The 19,931-nt window shown below is 36.6% G+C and overlaps 1 protein-coding gene across 1 annotated transcript; it reads right to left on the bottom strand.

Moving 5' to 3' along the window:
* Positions 1-7,498: 7,498 nt before the first annotated feature.
* On the bottom strand, positions 7,499-11,737 carry LOC123663095 (uncharacterized protein K02A2.6-like). Its single transcript, XM_045597834.1, has one exon. The coding sequence runs from the start codon at positions 11,735-11,737 to the stop codon at positions 7,499-7,501; it is 4,239 nt and encodes a 1,412-aa protein (XP_045453790.1).
* Between the last annotated feature and the right edge of the window lie 8,194 nt (positions 11,738-19,931).

Here is a 19,931-nt window from a genome sequence, read left to right as displayed (position 1 = left end):
TATAAAAGTGTCTATTTTATAGTATAGTAGGCGCTTCTCGTATTTTTCATTTTGTGAGAGTAAAGCAAGGCCTCCTTGGAGGCGTGCAAAAACTAATAAGAATTAGTTAATATAATTTCTGAAGTTAGGGTCACACAGCAGCAATTGTTGTAAATATTACCCTCAGCGGCAGATGTTAACGTTTGAGGACAAAAAGGAAAATGAAACTACCGACTAACCGACTATTTATAAAATATTATTTAGAAAATAATATTTTTTACAGCGATAGAATAAAATGTTACTTGTATGCAGCCTATTTAAGCTTCACGTTACCGAAGCAACTAGATAGCGACATTTCTTCTTTTGGAACTTATATAACAAGAATGTAACCCTTTATTCTGAAAGAACACTTTGATATCTGATATTTCGACTAACGAGGTAGAAATTTAAGGTCGCCAAAGTATTTGGCGTATTTTTTTCTTTATTCCTCGAACTTTGCAACTATAATACTTGATACTTAGTAAATTTATGTTTGAAATTAAGTGAACTTTAGTGCTTTTGTTACTACGATTCAAATACAAGCGAAGTAAATCATTGCTTTTGGTTTTTTTTTTAGAATAAGAAACATTTATTATGTATCTACTTATTTGATTATACGAATTTTGACTAAAATTGTCACTTCAAAAACTTAAGGTAGTTCTATCTAAATTTAACTCTTTTTTTCAATACGATATGCTTTAAATGTACATCTTGTATATTACGCCAGAAAGGTAAGTGGTACTACTTATTATTAAGAATTCCATTTCTTGCACAGCAAGTATACGCCTAAAAAGCCTGTACTAAACTGTATTGTAATATAATGCAGTCTCATTAATTTCTGAGCAATCTCTGACCATCTCTTAACGAGAAAGACAGCAAGGACACTCTTATAAGTTATCTAAAAATAACTGGCAAGAATTCCGCTACACTGTTTTACTAGAGATTTCTTAATCTTTAGATCGATTAGAACTAACATTAGTCACCCTAACGATGTTTTTTCGCAAGTCTGAGCGCGAGATCGTTTTTTATTTTTATTTTGGCATTCTCAATCTCAAAAGAAATAGCACAGTTCCACTACTATCTTGAAACTTAAAAAGCCTACCGTTGGCGGGATAACCATCCAACTATGGCAACCATGGCTTTGAAATACACAGGCCGAAGACGGGCAGCAGCGTCTTCGGTGCGACAAAACCAGCCCTACGGTCACTAACCCGCCTGCCCAGCGTGGTATGGGCAAAACACATGAGTTCACGTCATTTTTGGCGTGAACTTGTGGAGGCCTATGTCCAGTAGTGGACTGCGAAAGGCTGCTGTAATGATTCTCAATTTTCACAGCACCAGTCGAATCTAGTAATTGATTGAATTATTCAACCTGTAACATCTCACTACCAGCAGTGTCTAGACATAAGGCTCTTTCTCCGAGTAGGAGAAGGAAAGGAGCTTGATTCACCACGCTGTTCCACTGCGCGCACATCCACTTGATGACTATATTCCCTATTATAAGTAACGATCGCTATCAGGCGTCTACAACAGCAACCGGGACAGACAACTTAACGTGCTCTCCGAGACACGGCGGCGAAGCCCACAGTCACCCAAACTGGAAAGAAACATTTTTACTAATAAAACTATCCATCCCGAGCGGGAACCGAACCCGCAACCGCCGGTGTTTAGGCATCTACACGGCACACGTACCACTACACCAGAGCGGTACGTCAAGGTCAAATTAAGGTTCCTTTTACATTATATAACGTATTTGATTTTTAGAACTTAGAATTTATTGCAAAGACACTCAAACTATTATTCCAAGGCGTGAAAATAACGTGGGTTTATAAAATACTTAAAATGTTGTTACACGGTACGAAAACAAGTATTTATTTTGTTAAAACAAAAGTTTATTAGACCGAAATCGATTTAGGTTCCAATATAAATCTAACACCCACGCTAAATACTTAACTGAGACATTTTAATAGATTTTGTTAATTATGTTTTATATTCGATTGTTAACGGTCGTTTATTTTTATTAGGTGCATGTTTGTGAAGTAACGATTGTACTGCCCTTGGAAAATATTTTAATATGAAAGGTAGAATGGCTCGCTCCAAGGGTTGCGGAAGTAAAATAATAAGATCTGACGGTACGATTTTAAAAAATAAACCTTTTTACATTAAAAAGTCCGTTTATTGGAAAAGTTTATAGGCCAATAAACATAACTCTGGGACTCTTAGAAGCGGAATAATAATCGTTAATGTTACAGCGGGTGTACATCTTAAAGTTAACTGAAGTATATTGTGGCTTGATAATAATTTTAAGCCGCCTGTGATGTACTCGTAGTGGTGAATGAGAGAGCAGCGGTGAGATATAATACACTGAATCAATCATTCAATAAATAAATTATTTTCAATAGTAATATTACTTATTTATAGTTAAAAATTAAAATACACATTTCATAGTGTAAAATATTATATTATTAACTTATATCTTTCCTTTCAAAAAGAAACATAGCGCGTAATATATCTCTGACCCAAACCGAAACTAGCCCTGCGGTTGGAAATCCTCCTGAAATAAGATTAATCCGAAATTATATTCTTAGACGTACGGAAAATATTTTACAGTTCACCAGACGGCATGCAAAGGCAGTTTCAACTTTTACGAGTCTACTATAATTCTAGGCTCTCTTTCTTTAAAAAGTCTTGTAACACAATTACATAATTTTTAATAAATTTAGCAAATTCTAATATTAGCGCATTTTTAAAAAATACTTTAATACCTACACTCTTTACTATAATATAAATATAAATGCTATCCGATAACGTAACTTCGTACTTTTACTTCGATGCTTTTATCGCTGAACAAAAATATATAAACTTAATAAAATACATTCCTTTGCTCTAAGCACGCTCTAGTGACTTTTTTGTGTAATAAAAATAATATTTTCTTTTTATGTTGAGTGTTTTATACAAACTACATTATGCAGTTGTGCATTATTAGACATACAAAGTAATTTATTAACATTCTTGATTTTTCTTTACACCAGTGCATTAAACGTTACTTATAAAACGAATGTTCTTAAAAAATTTAATACCAAGCACTGTTAAAATTGCAATCCTGCAATGCATCTGTACGTGGGAAGTTAGAACCAATTATGGTGCATCCAGCTAGAAGCGGAAAAATCTCATCGCTACAGGTATCATTTGAAAGCAAATATTATTACAATATGCAATAGCCTTATCTATTCAGACTTCGTTAAGGCTCTATTCACATTGAACCAACAGCGAATAGAAGCATCGCGTTATTGAATAACGCTTTTCGTATATTTTAAGAACCATTTCCATTGAGTAAAGCCTATGTTATTTATAAAACTGAACTGACAATAACGTGTGTATTAAAATAAATAATGAATAATTATTCATATCTTTAACATAGACACAGTCATCTTTTCTGTTGTGGGTTAAAGCCAGCTGACAAAGATACATATTTTTTGACAAATATACATATTTAGAATACATTTACAAATAAATATTTATAACAACTAATTCGGGGTGGGAATTGAACTCACGCTTAAACAATATGTAAAATTACAGCAAATTGTGCTAAAAGTAGACAAAAACAAAATAAGAAAAAAAAAGAAGTAAGTAATTGAAATTTTGTTTATATAAATTATTTTATTATACACATATATATAATATGTAATTATTACGTTTAAAATTCTGAACGCTTTACGAAGCTTATCTTGCATTCAAATAGAACCTTGGCCGCACTTGAATCGGTCCATAGAACTCAGAGAAACTTAATGAGTTCCATCCCTTTGACGGCAGATGCAATCTTACTGTTATTAGTCAAGTTATGTCCTATTCCGAGTTTTCGTATTAAGGGGATTCCCAATATTACTTATAAATAATAATGATTTAAGTATTAACTTTGGAAATGAATGGATATTCCAATACTTTGAAACGTTAATATGAAACAAACTTAATTTGAATAAGGAATGGGATTATATAATAAAACATTTTATTTTATTATTTAATCATTTTGAAAATTTCGTGCGTATATTTCAATTAATTTATACAATAATAAATTAATAGTTAAAGAAACTAAAAAACCACTTTCTTATCGAATTAAAACGTAGAAAATAATTTTTAATTACAAATCACATTATTATTACAGTTACAGACCGTTAGGCGTCTCGAAGCTGCCGGATTTGTAATTATAGTCAACTGAGATAGGCTACAGCAGTAAATATCATGCTCAAAATCAGGAGCAGACTGGCACCCACCGACTGGGGAAGTACCTCGACCTCACAGAACAACACAGTTAAAAAAAATATTACTTTCAAGCAGTGTTGTGTTCCTATGGTCAGGTGACCAGAGCTCCTGGGGGGAAATGGGGGTAAGGTCGGGTACACTTGTGATGCTTTTGGCATTACAAGTGTCTATAACCTACGGTAATCGGCTGCCATCAGGTGAGCCGTACGCTTGTTTGCCGACCTAGTTGTATAAAAAAAAAAAAAAAATCTAAAATAGCCCCTTAGAAGTTTAAGCACTTGTCTCTTTACAATTTAGTCTTAAACTTTTAATTTGGATATTTTTTTTAAATGTAGTTTTGATTTAGCACACGAAATTATTAATTACAAAACAAATAATGAGTACAAAATATTAATTATCAGTTAATGTCAATAATTTTATACTAAATATTAAATTATATTTGATTGCTTAAAGTAACTGATTGTGTATTAATTGAAAACATGAATTTATTGACTGACGCCGCGTTGGCGCAATGGTCACAGAGATGGATTGTACCTGTTGCGCTGGCGGTTGCGGGTTCGATCCCCGCACATGACAAACATTTGTATTGGCCATACAGGTGTTTGTCATGGTCTGGGTGTTTGTGCAGTGTTTGTGGGTCTCCCTACAGTACCTCGGAGAGCACGTTAAGCCGTCGGTCCCGGTTGTTATCATGTACACCTGATAGCGATCGTTACCCATAGTAGGGAATATATCCGCCAACTCGCATTGGAGCAGCGTGGTGGATTAAGCTCTGATCCTTCTTCTACATGGGGAAAGAGGCCTATGCCCAGTAGTGGGATATTACAGGCCGAAGCGTATGAATTTATTTGTTGAAGTATCAATTTCAGATTGCAGTTATATATAGTATGTGAATAAACATCAGAGTCGACATTTCCTGACACATTGTAAATTTCGACTTCACCTAATGCCATTACGATATACAGCTTTAAAAAGAGCTGCAGATAGATTTAATAGGCGAAAAGTAGAAAAATCCTTGTATGTCCTAAACTTTTTTTTTCTTAAATATGTACAATGTATATGAATAGAAAATTAAAATTATAAACGAGTATGTTTGACAGTTTTGTAACTAGTTGTTTAAATTAAAATCTACAACTATCCCCTAGTTCGCGTCAAATGTTCGGGTAACGGTAATTTGGCGTAAAGTTGTGGAGGCCTATGTCCAGCAGTGGACTGTGATAGGCTGAAATGATGATGATGATGGTGGTGATGATGATTCGGGTAGCCCTCAGTCAGCATACTATTATGGTAAGTAAATTAATGCTTATGTTATAAATAGCAGACGACTGTTAAGTATTTTTTATACATACACGCCCGGTGCAGAAAGTAGAAGCTAGAAAAAAACGCGTCAACGGGCTACTGCTTCATAAAAATAATGAAACATATTTTCAAATAATTATTCAACTATCAAAAACATAGCTATAATGACAATAAAAATAAAACCAATAATAATAATAATAATAATAACCAATAATAATAATAATAACCAATATTCGTAAAATATACAGTTATATATAATTGCAGAAATGTATTGTATTTTTACTATGCCTTCTGAATCTACGAGTCTATATAAATAAATATAAATGTTGCTAAGCGCATAACTCGAGAATGGCTCGACTAATTCGGCTATTTTTTTTGTATGTTCCTTAAGGCCCATAGAAGGTTATAATACAATAAAAATTAAAAAAAAAACTATAAGAAAAAATCTATTAACTTTTGACAAAACGAAGGCCAGCTGGTTGGTAAAATAAAATTAAAATGCTCTAGTGCATTTAACTAGAAAATACCTTACATCGTTTCTTGAGTAAACATAATTAAATTTGACGTTATACCAGCTGCTTGCGTTATGATAACGTATGTGCAACGCTAGTTTCCTGTGTAGAAAGTACATATCATTACATACGTAATGTACATACAATTATATCAACAAATATAATAGCCTGATTTGTGTAACAATGTAATAATTAGACATTTAGGGACTGTTTCACAGATATTTTATTAAGTGTGTCTAAGCAGTAATTAAGCTTTATTAAAAAGAGAGCTATTTCACTTCAGTTAATAAATTACAACTAGGTAGGGCAAAGCAGGAAATTTGCTGCTCAAAATATGGAGCAGCCCGACTGGGGTAGTACCTCTACCTTACAGAAGATCACAGCTAAATAATACTTTTTTCAAGCAGTGTTGTGTTCCTGTTGAGTAAGGTGATCAGAGCTCCTTGTGGGGGTAAGGTCGGCAACGCGCTTGCAATGTTTCTGGTGGTGCAGATGTCTAAAAGATACGGTAATCGCTTACCATCAGGTGATCCGTACGCTTGTTTGCCGTATGGTTGTTTGTTATATAAAAGTAATACTTTTATATACCTAAATTATTAATATCTTGCCCAAATTTTTTGAAACAGCTTAGCTAGGAAAATATCTTAACCTTACAGATGATAACACATAAATAATATAGTTCACAAGCAGTGTTGTATTCCTGTTTAGAATGGTAGCCAGAGCTCTTAAAGATGGTTGGGGTTAGGTTAGGTTGTAATATCCTTAACTATTTTAAGGATAACCGGGATAAGTAAAACGACAATGCTACGCAGCTGGTTATTTATTAACAACTGACTTTTGTCGGTAGGAAAAACTTACAAATGAATAAGCAACGAACTACCTACATATCACATTCCTCCACCATATTTCAAAAAGTACACAAGAGAACATTTACTTATTTAGATAGTAAATACATTATTGTTATTCAGGGAAACACCCTTACAACAAGTAAATAAGCGTTCCAAAATTTATAATAAGTAACTGAATTACTATTTTAAGCATATAAAATAATAAACAGTTCAAATAAGCGTTCCTAAATTTATAATAAGTAACTGAATTACTATTTTAAGCATATAAAATAATAAACAGTTCAATCAAGCAAGACTATGGACATTAAATCCTGTAGCTACGATTTGTAAATATCTATGTACTTGAGTATTTCACCTATTCTATCTATTTCCCTCCACCATATTTTAATAACCTAGTCGTTAGCAGTAAAGTTGCCTAGACGGCTAATTTACAAGTACTTAGACTTTAATTTACCTACTCCAATAACGAGAGAAGTGGTACTAAAATCTATCCTAAGAAACAATGACATGTAAAAAAAATAAACTTTTACTCTTAAAACAAATAATATTTTACTCTAGGTCTTAATAAAACAACCTCTTCGGTGGATTAACCGGGCGTCCAGACCGAGTTCGTTTCGGAGATTTTTCATCATTTTCAACTAGCGGCGAAGGGGCCGCAGGCTTAGCACCACCATTGCTGGGAGGCGTTTCAAAGGTGTCATCGTCATCAACATCGTGCGGGAAGGCCGACGACGATGACGTGCTACGCGCAGCTGAAGGTGGCGTGCGGCGGGGGTGAGGGAGTGCGCCGTCCGCGCGCGCGTTCGGTGCCGCAGGGCGCGAGCGCGGGCGCGGGGAGGACGCGTCCGCACCGCCGCCGCCGCCACCGTTGGCACCGGCCGTGGGCTGCGATCGCGACTCGTCATACGTCCACGTTGGCTCAACATTATGACCATCGTATGAGTTAGCGTTCAGTAACTGATTTACGTGACGCCTCCAAACAATGTCGGTCCCGAGCACGCTTACATCATAAACAACCTTACCGACGCGACTATCTACTTTTCCAAGTATCCATGTCGGCTTTTTGGGGTTAGACCTATAATCTTTGACCCAAACTTGATCATTTACCTTAAAGGTCCTGTCTCTGCCACCAAAATTAATTTTTTGTCTAGCTTGGTTTAAACGGACGCGGTCTGGCACCTCTAACAGTCTTTTGTCAGCAGAAGGCGATTGCACAGGCACATTAAGTAAATCTAATTTACAACGAATGTTCCTACCGAACATAAGAGTGGCAGGGGACACGCCGGTAGTACAATGAGGCGTGATGCGGTAGTGGAACAGGTACTCATCTAATTTTTCCTTCAAGTCCTTCAGCGGACCATCTTTTCTGGCGTTAGTAATAAAACGTTTACAAATCTTGACGGCATTCTCGGCGAGTCCATTACTCTGTGGTGAGTAAGTGGGCGACAAGATGTGGGTTATTCCTGAATTTACGCAATAAGTACTAAAGTCTGTAGAAACAAATGTTTTTGCATTATCTGTCACAATCGACTTCGGCAAACCGAAGTGAGAGAAGATTTTTTGCAGTTTGTTTATCAACATTTGCGTAGTTAATGATGGCATCTCGACACATTCTAACCACTTACTATGCGCGTCAATTAAAACCATATAAATTTTCCCATGAAAAGGACCAAGAAAATCCAAATGTATTCTTTCAAAAACCGACCTGGGCCATTCCCAAGACTCCATATTAGCCCTAGCCGGAGCCGTTCGCATTGAAATACACCTGTCACAGTCAGCCGCAACCTTCTCAATATCGCGATCGATACCTGGGTACCAACAACGCTCCCTTGCCAACAACTTCATTTTGACAATACCTAGGTGAGCCGCGTGTAACTCCTGTAGCACCGCGGGTCTATAAACGGTAGGTATTACGATACGGTGCCCTCTTAACAAGCTCCCATTATCGACATGCAATTCATGTCGACACCGATGGTACGGTAGCAGTCCATCATCCCGTACCTTCCTTGGCCATCCATTGGCCACGTACCTGCTAACCTCTGATAGAAGTTTATCGTTAGCCAGTGCCGCCCTTAGTTCGGCGAGCGAGGCGGGCAGCGGCGCGCCGGCCGCCGCTAGCGCGTTCACATAGCTGCCCGCGTCGGCCTCCTCCTTCGGCGGTGACGCATCAACCGGGTGCTGGCTCAGGTAGTCCGCTACATTCTTTTCGCTGCTAACGTATTCTATTTTATAGTTGTAAGCGCCTAAAAACAATGCGTAGCGCTGTAGTCTAGCCTCTGTCATCTGAGGCACGCCCTTGTCTGGCGAGAATATCGACAGCAGGGGCTTATGATCTGTCCTCAGGATGAAGGGACGTTCCCGGCCGTAAAGGTATTGATGATATTTTTTTATACCATAAACGATAGCCGTGGCCTCCTTCATTATCTGGCTATAGGCGCGTTCGCTCTTGCTGAGGGCTCGAGAAGCGTAGCAAAGCGGACGCTCGGCTCCGTTCGGGTAACGTACGGCTAGCACAGCACCCAGCCCGGCAGGTCCAGCATCCACTGTCAGAACCAGCTCCTTTTGAGGGTCCCAATGTGCCAACACGCGGCGCGAAGACAACTCCTTCTTGACAGCATCAAACGATTTTTGATGCTCCTCGGCCCAGTTCCACGGTACGTCTTTCCTTAACAGACCGTGCAAGGGTTCCAAGATAGTCGCCGCTTGCGGTATAAAACTTCGGTAAAAGTTTACAAGTCCCAGAAAAGATTTCAACTGTTTTGAATTTTCTGGTACTTTCGCCTCGACGATTGCCTTGACTTTTTCCGGGCACTTATGAACTCCGTCGCGATCTATCACGTACCCCAAGTACTCGACTTTATCTTGGAAAAACGAGCACTTAGAGCGCTGTAGCATGAGTCCCGCGTCGCTGAGTCTGCTCATGACTGCGTCCACGCGCTCCCAATGAGCTTCCCGTGTTGGGGCGCTTATCAACACGTCATCAAGGAAACATTGGACGCCTTCAATGCCGTGCAGTAGCTGCACCATGGCGCGTTGGAACAGAGCCGGCGCGTTGGCCAAACCGAATACGAGTCGTGTGTAAACAAACAATCCTTTGTGCGTATTTATGCACGTATACTCCTGGGACTGGTCATCCAAAAGAAATTGATTATATGAATTTGAGAGATCAATTTTACTGAAATACCGGCAGTTATGCAATGACGCGCACAGTTCATTGATCTTAGGCAACGGATACGAATCAATTTTTAAGTCCTTGTTTATCGATACTGAGTAATCGCCACAAATACGCACTCCATTGTTTTTCTTCAAAACTGCGACTATCGGAGACGCGTACTTGGAGTAAGAAACCGGTTTCAATATACCTACGCGCACCATCCTATCTAGCTCTGCGCCTACCTTATCCTTAAGGGCGAATGGCACCGGTCGGGCTTTGAAAAATCGTGGGGTTGCTCCCTCCCTTAAATGTAGTGAAAGCTTGTATTTATTAAATGTGCCGAGTTTGCCAGAAAATAGTGATGAATATTTATTTAATATTTGCTCGTTTTTATTTACGGAACTATAGTTCAAGGGTACAATTGCAAAATTAAATTTTGACATAAAATCTCGACCGAGCAAGGGAACAGGGCCATCTTCAACCACAAAAAACCTAATATTTTTTGTAGTACCGTTGTAAGTTATTGGCAACTCACACACGCCAATAGGTTTTATTATAGACCCACCATATGTACGTAAGGTTTTATTGGACTCACCGAGCGCCGAATGAGTAGCAAAGTACCTGCGCCACAGAGCCGCCGGCAGCGCGGACACGCCGCTGCCCGAGTCCACCTCCATGCCAATTGCACAACCGTGCGCGCTCACCTCAACCGTGAGGGGCTTTTCATCCGTACACTTTAAATTATTCACCGCTACTGATTCTTCATACTCATCACTATCACTGTCATCACAAATATAATGACTACGCCACCCCTTGTGGTTACCACTAGACGAACTTTCACTTTTTTTAGCCGTGCACATTCTTTTCAAGTGCCCTTTAACGCCACATATATCACACGCGAGATGACGAAATCCGCACTCGGCCGAAGCATGCGACTTGGCGCCGCACACGCCACAACGCGTGCCGCCGCTGCCACCGGTCCCACCGCTGCCAACCGCTCGCGGCGCCGCGCGGCCCCGCGCGCGCCCCTTGCTGCACCGTGACCGGCCAGCGCTAGCGGCCGCATACAGCAATGGTTCCTGTTTGACCACCACTTCCGGAGCGCCTGCGCCACGTACTATCTTATGTGCACTTTCAGCTGCTATACTAATCTCCAGAGCCTTACTAAGTTTCATGTTGGCCGGGTCCTCACGGTACAGCTTTTCACGAACCGCGGATGAATCGACACCCATTACGAACCGATCAGTGAGGCTCATTTCTAGGGATGTGCCGAACTTACAAGTTGACGCCAAACCACGGAGACGAGCTGCGTAATTCATGAGCGACTCGCCTGACTCCTTTTTAGCGTCATAAAACTTCTCACGTTCCGCGTACACGCACTTTTTTGGTTCGAAATGCGCGTTTAAGGTGTCTACTATAGTCTTATACGACACGTTTTCAGGCTTCTCTGGATGCAATAAATCGCGTATCAATCGATAGGAATCTTGTGACATGCAATTTAACAGGATAGCACGTCTTTTACCACCATCCTTATCTGATGTATCGGTAATGTCATTCGCAACAAAGAAACTATTCAATTGTGCAACGTGCACAGGCCACTCGTCACTTTTACAGTCGAAAACAGGCACCGTGCCTAAAACCGACATCGTCACTAGGTCCGTATATCGTTAGTTAATCGATTATTAACACAATAACTCGTCGCCAGTGTAATATCCTTAACTATTTTAAGGATAACCGGGATAAGTAAAACGACAATGCTACGCAGCTGGTTATTTATTAACAACTGACTTTTGTCGGTAGGAAAAACTTACAAATGAATAAGCAACGAACTACCTACATATCACAGGTCAGAAAAGCACTTGAAACGCTCCTAGATTTGCGTATTTATGCTGCAACACCCACTTTGGATCAGGCATAAGGTGTAAGGTTGTTTGTTACCTTTGTGGCATGCAAAAAATCTTTTATATCTTGGATATGTCAGACAGTTAAATCTGTGAAACACGCCCTAAGTGTAATAATTATTTTGATGTACATATGTATGTTATCTATTGTTATTCTACGTACATCGACTTCAAAGTAATCTGTGTATGACGAAGATTTCGGTGTAGTGCTAACGGAAGTTCCATTACCGCTGACAGTTGCTGGATACATTTCTATACGCAAATAATATTTGAACCAATATTTATATCTGGTCCGGGTATTTGCCATTGTAATTTTTCTTACTATATATAGTTATTCCTACTGTATTTATAAAAGTTGAGTGGATCTATGCGATAGAACATCCTGGCAGAGGTTAAGAATCAGAATTTGTCAACTCAAACCGAAACTGTTCAGAAGATTTGAGATAAAACGAGGTTGACAATTTCTGCGGCGGGAAGGTAACACCTTGGCCTTCCTAAGGACCGACGGGCTGTTGACAGGGACACGTGGTGGTAGAATGAATGAGTGAAGGTGGCGATTCGAGCAAAAAAGGCAAGTTTTAAAAGATGACAGCAAAGTAACTCTCCTGAAGACAAAGAAGAGTATAAACCTGAAACATCCCACTGCTGGGCATAGGCCTTTTTCTCCATGTCTCCATCACGCTACTCCACAGTGGGTTGTTCGATATGGTACTATGAGTAACGATCGCTATCAGGTATTTATCATAACAGCCGAGACCGACAGCTTAACTTGCTCTCCAAGACATGATGGGTAGGCACCACAAGGATAGACATTCAAACCGGAAAAACATATTTGTACAAATACAAATACCTATATCCAGCAGGAATCAAATCCGCAAACCGTCGGTGTGTTAAGTGACTACTTGCATCACTACACCAGAGCGGTTATTACTGTCACTCATAGTTACAAAAAAATAATGTAAATAAGACAAAGATACGAACGAAAAAGATACATATTCATCATACTAGAACCGTGTATAGAACAAATGTGTTTGTATTTTACTATACTATAATATTTTTACCACAATTTTGTTTATATTTGTTTTTCATTACAAGCTATGTAAAACAACGCTTGTGTACTCGCGTCGTCCTTTGACACGTATCCTAAAAATCGCTGCCAACGTGAAGTGGTGAAGCGAGTATAACAAAATAAATTATATATTCACGCCTTTGTGCAACAATAGACTTTTGTTAAACTATCACACGGTCTTTAAACATACTATGAGATATATATAAGATTTATGTTGTTATAGATACGGTAAAAAAAATTTGTAATATTGACCCTTATTTTTTTCTATATTAATTAGGTCCTACATAAAATCTGCTGTATGGTAATGACAGTAAAAAATATAGCCAAACCGTCTCTTCCCGTGGGTGTCGAAAGAGGCGACTAAGGGATAACACAGTGACACTACCATCTTGGAACTCAAAAAACCGATTAATGGCGGGATAACCATCCAACTGCTGGCTTTGAAATACACAGACCGAAGACGGGAAGTAGCGTCTCCGGTGCGACAAAGCATGCGGTCCTAACGCACCTGCCCAGTGTGGTGACTATGGGCAAAACACGTGAGTTCACGCCATTTTTCGCACGAACTTGTGGAGGCCTATGTCCAGCAGTGGACTGCGATAGACTGAAGTGATTATGATGATGATGACATAAAATCAACAAATAAAAATTCTTCATAAATTAAATAGTTTTAAAATGAAATACATTGAACATGACAAGTGTGACTTGTGCTTGCACAAAAAATATTCTGCGCTAATAATTAGAATTATAACGGATTTTTTTATCAGAAAAAAATGCAACTTTTCTGTTTAGACATGGAAATACACAAGGAATAAGGGTAATACATTTATGTCTCTAACTCACGGAAGATGAACATTTTAACTTTTATAACAATCCTTTATGTACGGATTCCTATAAAGTACTAAACCACCATTCAACAAAGTATTAGGTCGCTTCATGACCTACAATTTTGGCGTTTTCGTGTATATGTAACTTTCAACAGTAATTAACTTACAGTTAAATAAGTTGGTACTGACTTTTCGATTTCAGAACAAAAGTGTTAATTGGTCTGGGGAAGAGTACTTTATTATTATCTTTTTATATAATATAATTTTAAAAAGTATTTAAAACACATTTAAGACATTAATATACATTTGATTATTATAAATAATGATTAAGTTTATTTTTTATTTATCTTCAGAAAATTTCAAATTATCTGTTTACGTGAATTTTTCTAAATAATCTTAAGTAATGTATTGATAAAAAGGGGGAGTGAAATTAAAATATAAAGTCACAAAAAATGTCAACATTTTATTCGTAAACCAGTACAAGTACTTACAATTAGAGTAGGTACAGATTTATAGTATAAAGACTAAAGTATTACGATGTTCTACTTCATACAAAAATAATCTCTCGTCCAGCCGAAAATTGTACTTTCAGACAAAGTTTCTTAATTAATTAGCTTAGAATGAAAGCGAAACACTGAAAATTAAAAACGAATTGTCTTGATTGATAACGTCTCTGTAACATCACTTATTACAAAATCGTTAACTACATAAGTTACAGCGCTTAACTTTTCATAAAAAAGAACGAAACTGCATAACGCGCCAAAAGCGATTTAACTACAGTTTTTCAATAATCGGTATTTGTGTAATAAAGCGGTAAAGCGCTTTTAGTAGGTTATTCTCATTATTGATTACTTTCTATTTCATAAACAATAGTATGATACCAGTTACACAATGAAGCATAAATTCAATTTTGTACAAAATGAATAATACGTTTATACGTTCTTGTCGACATACTAATATATAGTATAAATAATAATATTCAACAAGGAAAATTTTGGAATCAAATATATTATAATATAATGCCGAACCTAATATTAGCGAACTACGCAATTCGTATATCAACAAATTGATTTAGAGATAAAATATACCGCCTACAGGATATATTTAGCAGCGTAAGGAAATCCTTGAAGTTATCGCTATCGTAAAAACAAACTGTCAATCTTGTAAATTGTGAAATAATACAAATAAACAGTTTGATAAACAACTAAATTATTTCTCTGTTTTTTTTTTGTGAACGTTCAGTTTTATAAATTTTGCCCACCATCAAAAACCACCGCTATATGTATACTAGACAGTTTAAAAATAAGGAAGCTTAAAGTAGCATTCACAATTTATTTTTTAAGATATAGTAATATTTTGAATGACAGGTTCAAGTAAGGTGATACAAATGTTAAATCTCCTGTGTTCATGATAGCCACGTAACATTTAAATAAAATTAAACTTTAGGTCAGTCAATCAGTCAGCCTATTGCAGTCCAAGGCCTCCCCAAATTCGCGCCAGATATCCCGGTTATTCGCAGTCCTCATCCGTCCTACACCGGCAATCTTACTTAGTCAGTCCAATGGGCCGGAGGACTAGGTATAAAAATTAAAATTCGTAGGACAGTTTGTGTGAAAATAATCTAAAATGAAAAGTGTACTTTTTAATCAATCTTCTATTTGAATCTTCTACCATTTAAATACGTTTATTTTCTGAAGTAGATAGTTGCACTATTGCTAAAACCTACATATTTCGTGCCTTGTACATGAGAACGAGTACAAGAACCCCGGGCCTTACCTTGAAAATCTCTCACAACATTTTTAACGAGGATTTAATGCTCGATCTGCCTCGAATTTGATGTGAGGATGAACAAACGTGTTTTTCCGTAATTGAGTATATTTGACTCTTTATTTCATAGATTATATATATAATCATGTATACGTTTAAAATTTCACACAAAAATTGCACATATTGAATATTAATGTTTAGTATTCCACTTTTAGTTTTAAAAAAGAAAATGAATTTATATGTGACTTCTGAATTACATTTCCTATATAGTTTCTATTAACACAGCAACACAAATTGTCGTAAAATGTACCTATTGAGTGTTATATAATATACAATACAACCTCTTTATAGTATCATCTCAATCCTTATCTGCTTAGTTGACTTTTATTGTCACTGTTCCGCTTTCAAACGATCTATTGTAATGTTATATAGCCTATAATATTTTGACAAACGAGTTACCCAATGTAAACACTTTTGATAATCATACTTCTAAAATTAACATATATAGTTGTTAACATAATTATTTCTTTACCAATGCACATTCATATGAAATTTTATATATAAGTCGTAGGTACAATACACAAACATAAGTTAAAATATATACGTGATATAGTCATACGTTCGTGTTTTAAAAATTAATAAACAAAATATTAAACGTATATTATTATTGGTAAGAAACAAATCCTACTATTTAACTTTGAATACTTTTTAAACAATTTTTAATTTATTACAATTGAACGATTTCATACTACGAGTAATATGGAGTATACAATGGTAGATATGTTATAGGCTTTTGACTAATTGTTATTTGTGATACATATTTACTACCCCTTTGTATGATAATACTTTGGCTTATCTATAGTGATATTTTGATAGCGACAAGGTAACTATCGATAAACAAATCTTACATTACTTTTTGTAGAGTATGCAGTGTGTTTTATAATTTCGGTTGTTAAACTGACATTGCTATATTAAGCAAAACATCCATTACCTCTACACATAAATTTCTAAAGGCTTAGTATAGTGACTGAAAATGAATATTCAAAAAAAGATATCTTCATATTCCTAATTAATAACGAACCCTCAATATTTGTCCATTAGCTCGCCTACAATGTTTACTTTTAACTTAAATATTCACATTTTGCTAATGGATAACAAATATAAAATAAACGGTCACTTTCGTAGCATCTAAAATAATTTAGTGAAACAGTTTTTTTTTTGTATGAAAATTGATATTTTTTTTTCGGGATTTATATATTTTTTTTTTTTGTTTGTTATCTCTACTTTTAAATATTTCTTGTTTATTTACTTCACTATTTCATTATTAAGCTACTAGGGTATCAGAAAGTAAGAGATGATCTAATCACACTTATTACTACATTACACACATCCTACAAAAAGCAGATACTATTATATATTTTATACATATGTACTTTAGTTAAATTTATATATTATAAGAGTATGTATTGATAAATGATATTTTAAAACATATCATATTCATTTTAACACGATTTAAAGCTTTATTTTCTCTTATATACATGAATCATATTTTATATATTTATAAATAATTTCTATTATTTTTGAGTTATTTCATCGTAAGGAAAAATAAATACAATACTCTTTCTGTTAAAAAGTTCATCTACTTATTGTCAGACACTAAAGGAATGTTATACATTCGATATTATTCAACAAAAAATATACATATGTTGCCGCAATAACAATAGTTCGTCCGTTGAACTGACTCACTATAATAATATAATTGTTTTATAATTACTTCATACGCTGTTGCTTGATCACTACAATGTAAACGTTATTACTTTTATGTAAAATAGTAAATTGTAATTCTGTTTGATTTATTAAAATACCTAACGTGCACATGTACGTGAAATTTAATTCATAAATACTAGCCGCACTCACTGTCTTGGACCCGAAAAGAGTGCAGCAGTGCACTTTGTTAAGCACACTAGACGCGTCTTCTGGACGAAAGGTCGACCCGGGACCATTACCCCGTTCGGCACTTCGATTCCTTGGCTAAAGGAAACAAAGTACCTAGGTGTCATTCTCGACAGTAAACTTTCGTTCAAAGCCCACATCAACCGGGTCCGAAACAGGGCAGCGTTCGTACTAGGTCGATTGCACACGCTGCTATGCGGGAGGAGTAGAATGTCTCTTAGAAATAAGACGACATTATACAAGGCCTGCATACGACCTATTATGACCTACGCGTGCCCCGTCTTCGCTCATGTGGCGCCAACCCTCATCCATAGGCTCCAAATCATTCAGAATAAGTTTCTGCGCACTGCCACGTACTCGCCGTGGTACGTGCGTAATGTCGACTTACATCGCGACCTTAAGATCGATTCAATCGCGAAGCACCTCAAAATACTCGCTACAGCGTATTTTGAGAGAGCGCGCAGTCACCCAAATCCTCTTGTAGCAGAGGCTTGCAAATACGTAGGTAGAGGTAACTTACAGACCGTACAAAGGCGTCCCATGCACGTCTTAACCGACCCTGACGATAGGATCACGGCGCTTAACGCCATATACACCACACACAAGACACACACACACCGCCCCCGCCAGCGAGGGCGAGGTCCCCGCGTTCTGACGGCTCGCACGCGCCTAGGCGCGTAGCTGACCGTCCGTAAGCCGTCTCAGCGCTCCGCATAGCGCCTCCTCCACTCCGACGACGCTCTAAGCCGAGGTGCGATCTCGCTAGGAGACACCCTTAGGGCGGGCGTCTTTCCCCCCCGAGCCCTCCCAGAGGGCTCCCATTCTTCCTTCGCGGCCGGATTGCCTAAGTGCCCGGCCCCTCTCACCGGTGACGCTGTAAAGGCCGCTAGGGCCAACAGCACTCTTCCATTCGAAAAAAAAAAAAAAAAAAAACTGTCTTGGAATCATTCGGGCTTCAGCTACTGTACAGTGCGGATACAATTATGGATTTTTACTTCTATGACGAGTGTTAACGAGAAACTCTGAGTGACGTCAGCTATGCTGGCATCAGGCTTTTAAAAAACACTGAAGCTGTATGTATTTATTCCTTTAAATGGAATTTAAAAAAAAATATAAAATATTTTGATTAACAATAAATTCATATGCATACACTTGAAATGAGATTATAAAAATGCGTATCATATATTTTTAACCATTTTTCAATCATTAAGACAACAATTTTACAACATTTATATTAAATATCTCTTAAAACTATTATGTACATGATGCGATCAAGTCTTGAATTTGAAATGTGCGTTTTAGACAAATTTAACAGTTATATAATTTAAGATAAAATACACATACTAGAAAGAATTGTATATATACGTATAAAAATGTTTGAACAGGATGATTAGGGACAGATTTATAATAAATGACGATGACGATGATATTTTACTACTAAAACCGTTGAATACGTTCTAATAATTCTACAATAAATGATACAGGTATACAATTAAACTTATTTTACACAATCAAAATCTAAGGGTTAAATTCACTACTTCAACAGATATCAATATTTCTATAAATATGACTACATTTTTATCATTTAATACACATTTTTTTCCTCTACAGTAAATGGACATACAACCATTAAACTTCTAATCACAATTATCTACTGATTATCTTTGGCATTATGGAAAACCTCTTTGGTTCTCTATTTTATTCCTTTTCAGAAATCGCGGTCATTTGTTGATCTCTCTTAGTTTCGTACATGTCTCTTCATCTGTGAAAGGATAACATTTTATTTCAGAACGAATTTATAAGTTATTATAATACTCAAATGATACAAATGACGCCATATTTGAATATCATATTTTAATAAATAATTTAACTTTTAATAACTGCAGTCGTATTTTTACTGTTTTGCATGAAGTTACGCATTTGAAAATATGTACTATAAATAATAATGCGTAACAGTCTGTACAGTTGAATGTAATAAAAAATCTTAACTATTGGAAAATACTTTATCTATATAAATAAAAATGAATGTTGCTAAGCGCATAACTCGAGAATGGCTCGACGAATTCCGCTAATATGTTTTTTTATATGTCCCTTAAGTTTCACGGAAGGATTTAATACAATAAAAAAAATATATATATATTAAAAAAAATACTATTAACTTTTGACAGAAGTCTGTCCAGGCAGTTAGTAGAATATATACATAATTTACTCAATGTAAAAGGTGGATATATTTTTAGAAAATTACTGAAAAATGAGCTAGTGTAAAAGTGACTACAAGAGTGAAGAGAGAAATGAAGGGAGTTAAAGATAAGGAAATTAATTG

The sequence above is a fragment of the Melitaea cinxia genome, chromosome 19 (genome assembly GCF_905220565.1).
Source record: "Melitaea cinxia chromosome 19, ilMelCinx1.1, whole genome shotgun sequence".
Classification (NCBI taxonomy): Eukaryota; Metazoa; Arthropoda; class Insecta; order Lepidoptera; family Nymphalidae; genus Melitaea; species Melitaea cinxia.
The sequence above is the reverse complement of the archived record's forward strand: the minus strand, read 5'-3'. Positions and strand labels throughout refer to the sequence as shown.

What these genes read in the sequence shown, in the direction of transcription:
- LOC123663095 (XM_045597834.1), bottom strand. Translation starts at nt 11,737, where the DNA reads ATGTCGGTTTTAGGCACGGTGCCTGTTTTCGACTGTAAAAGTGACGAG.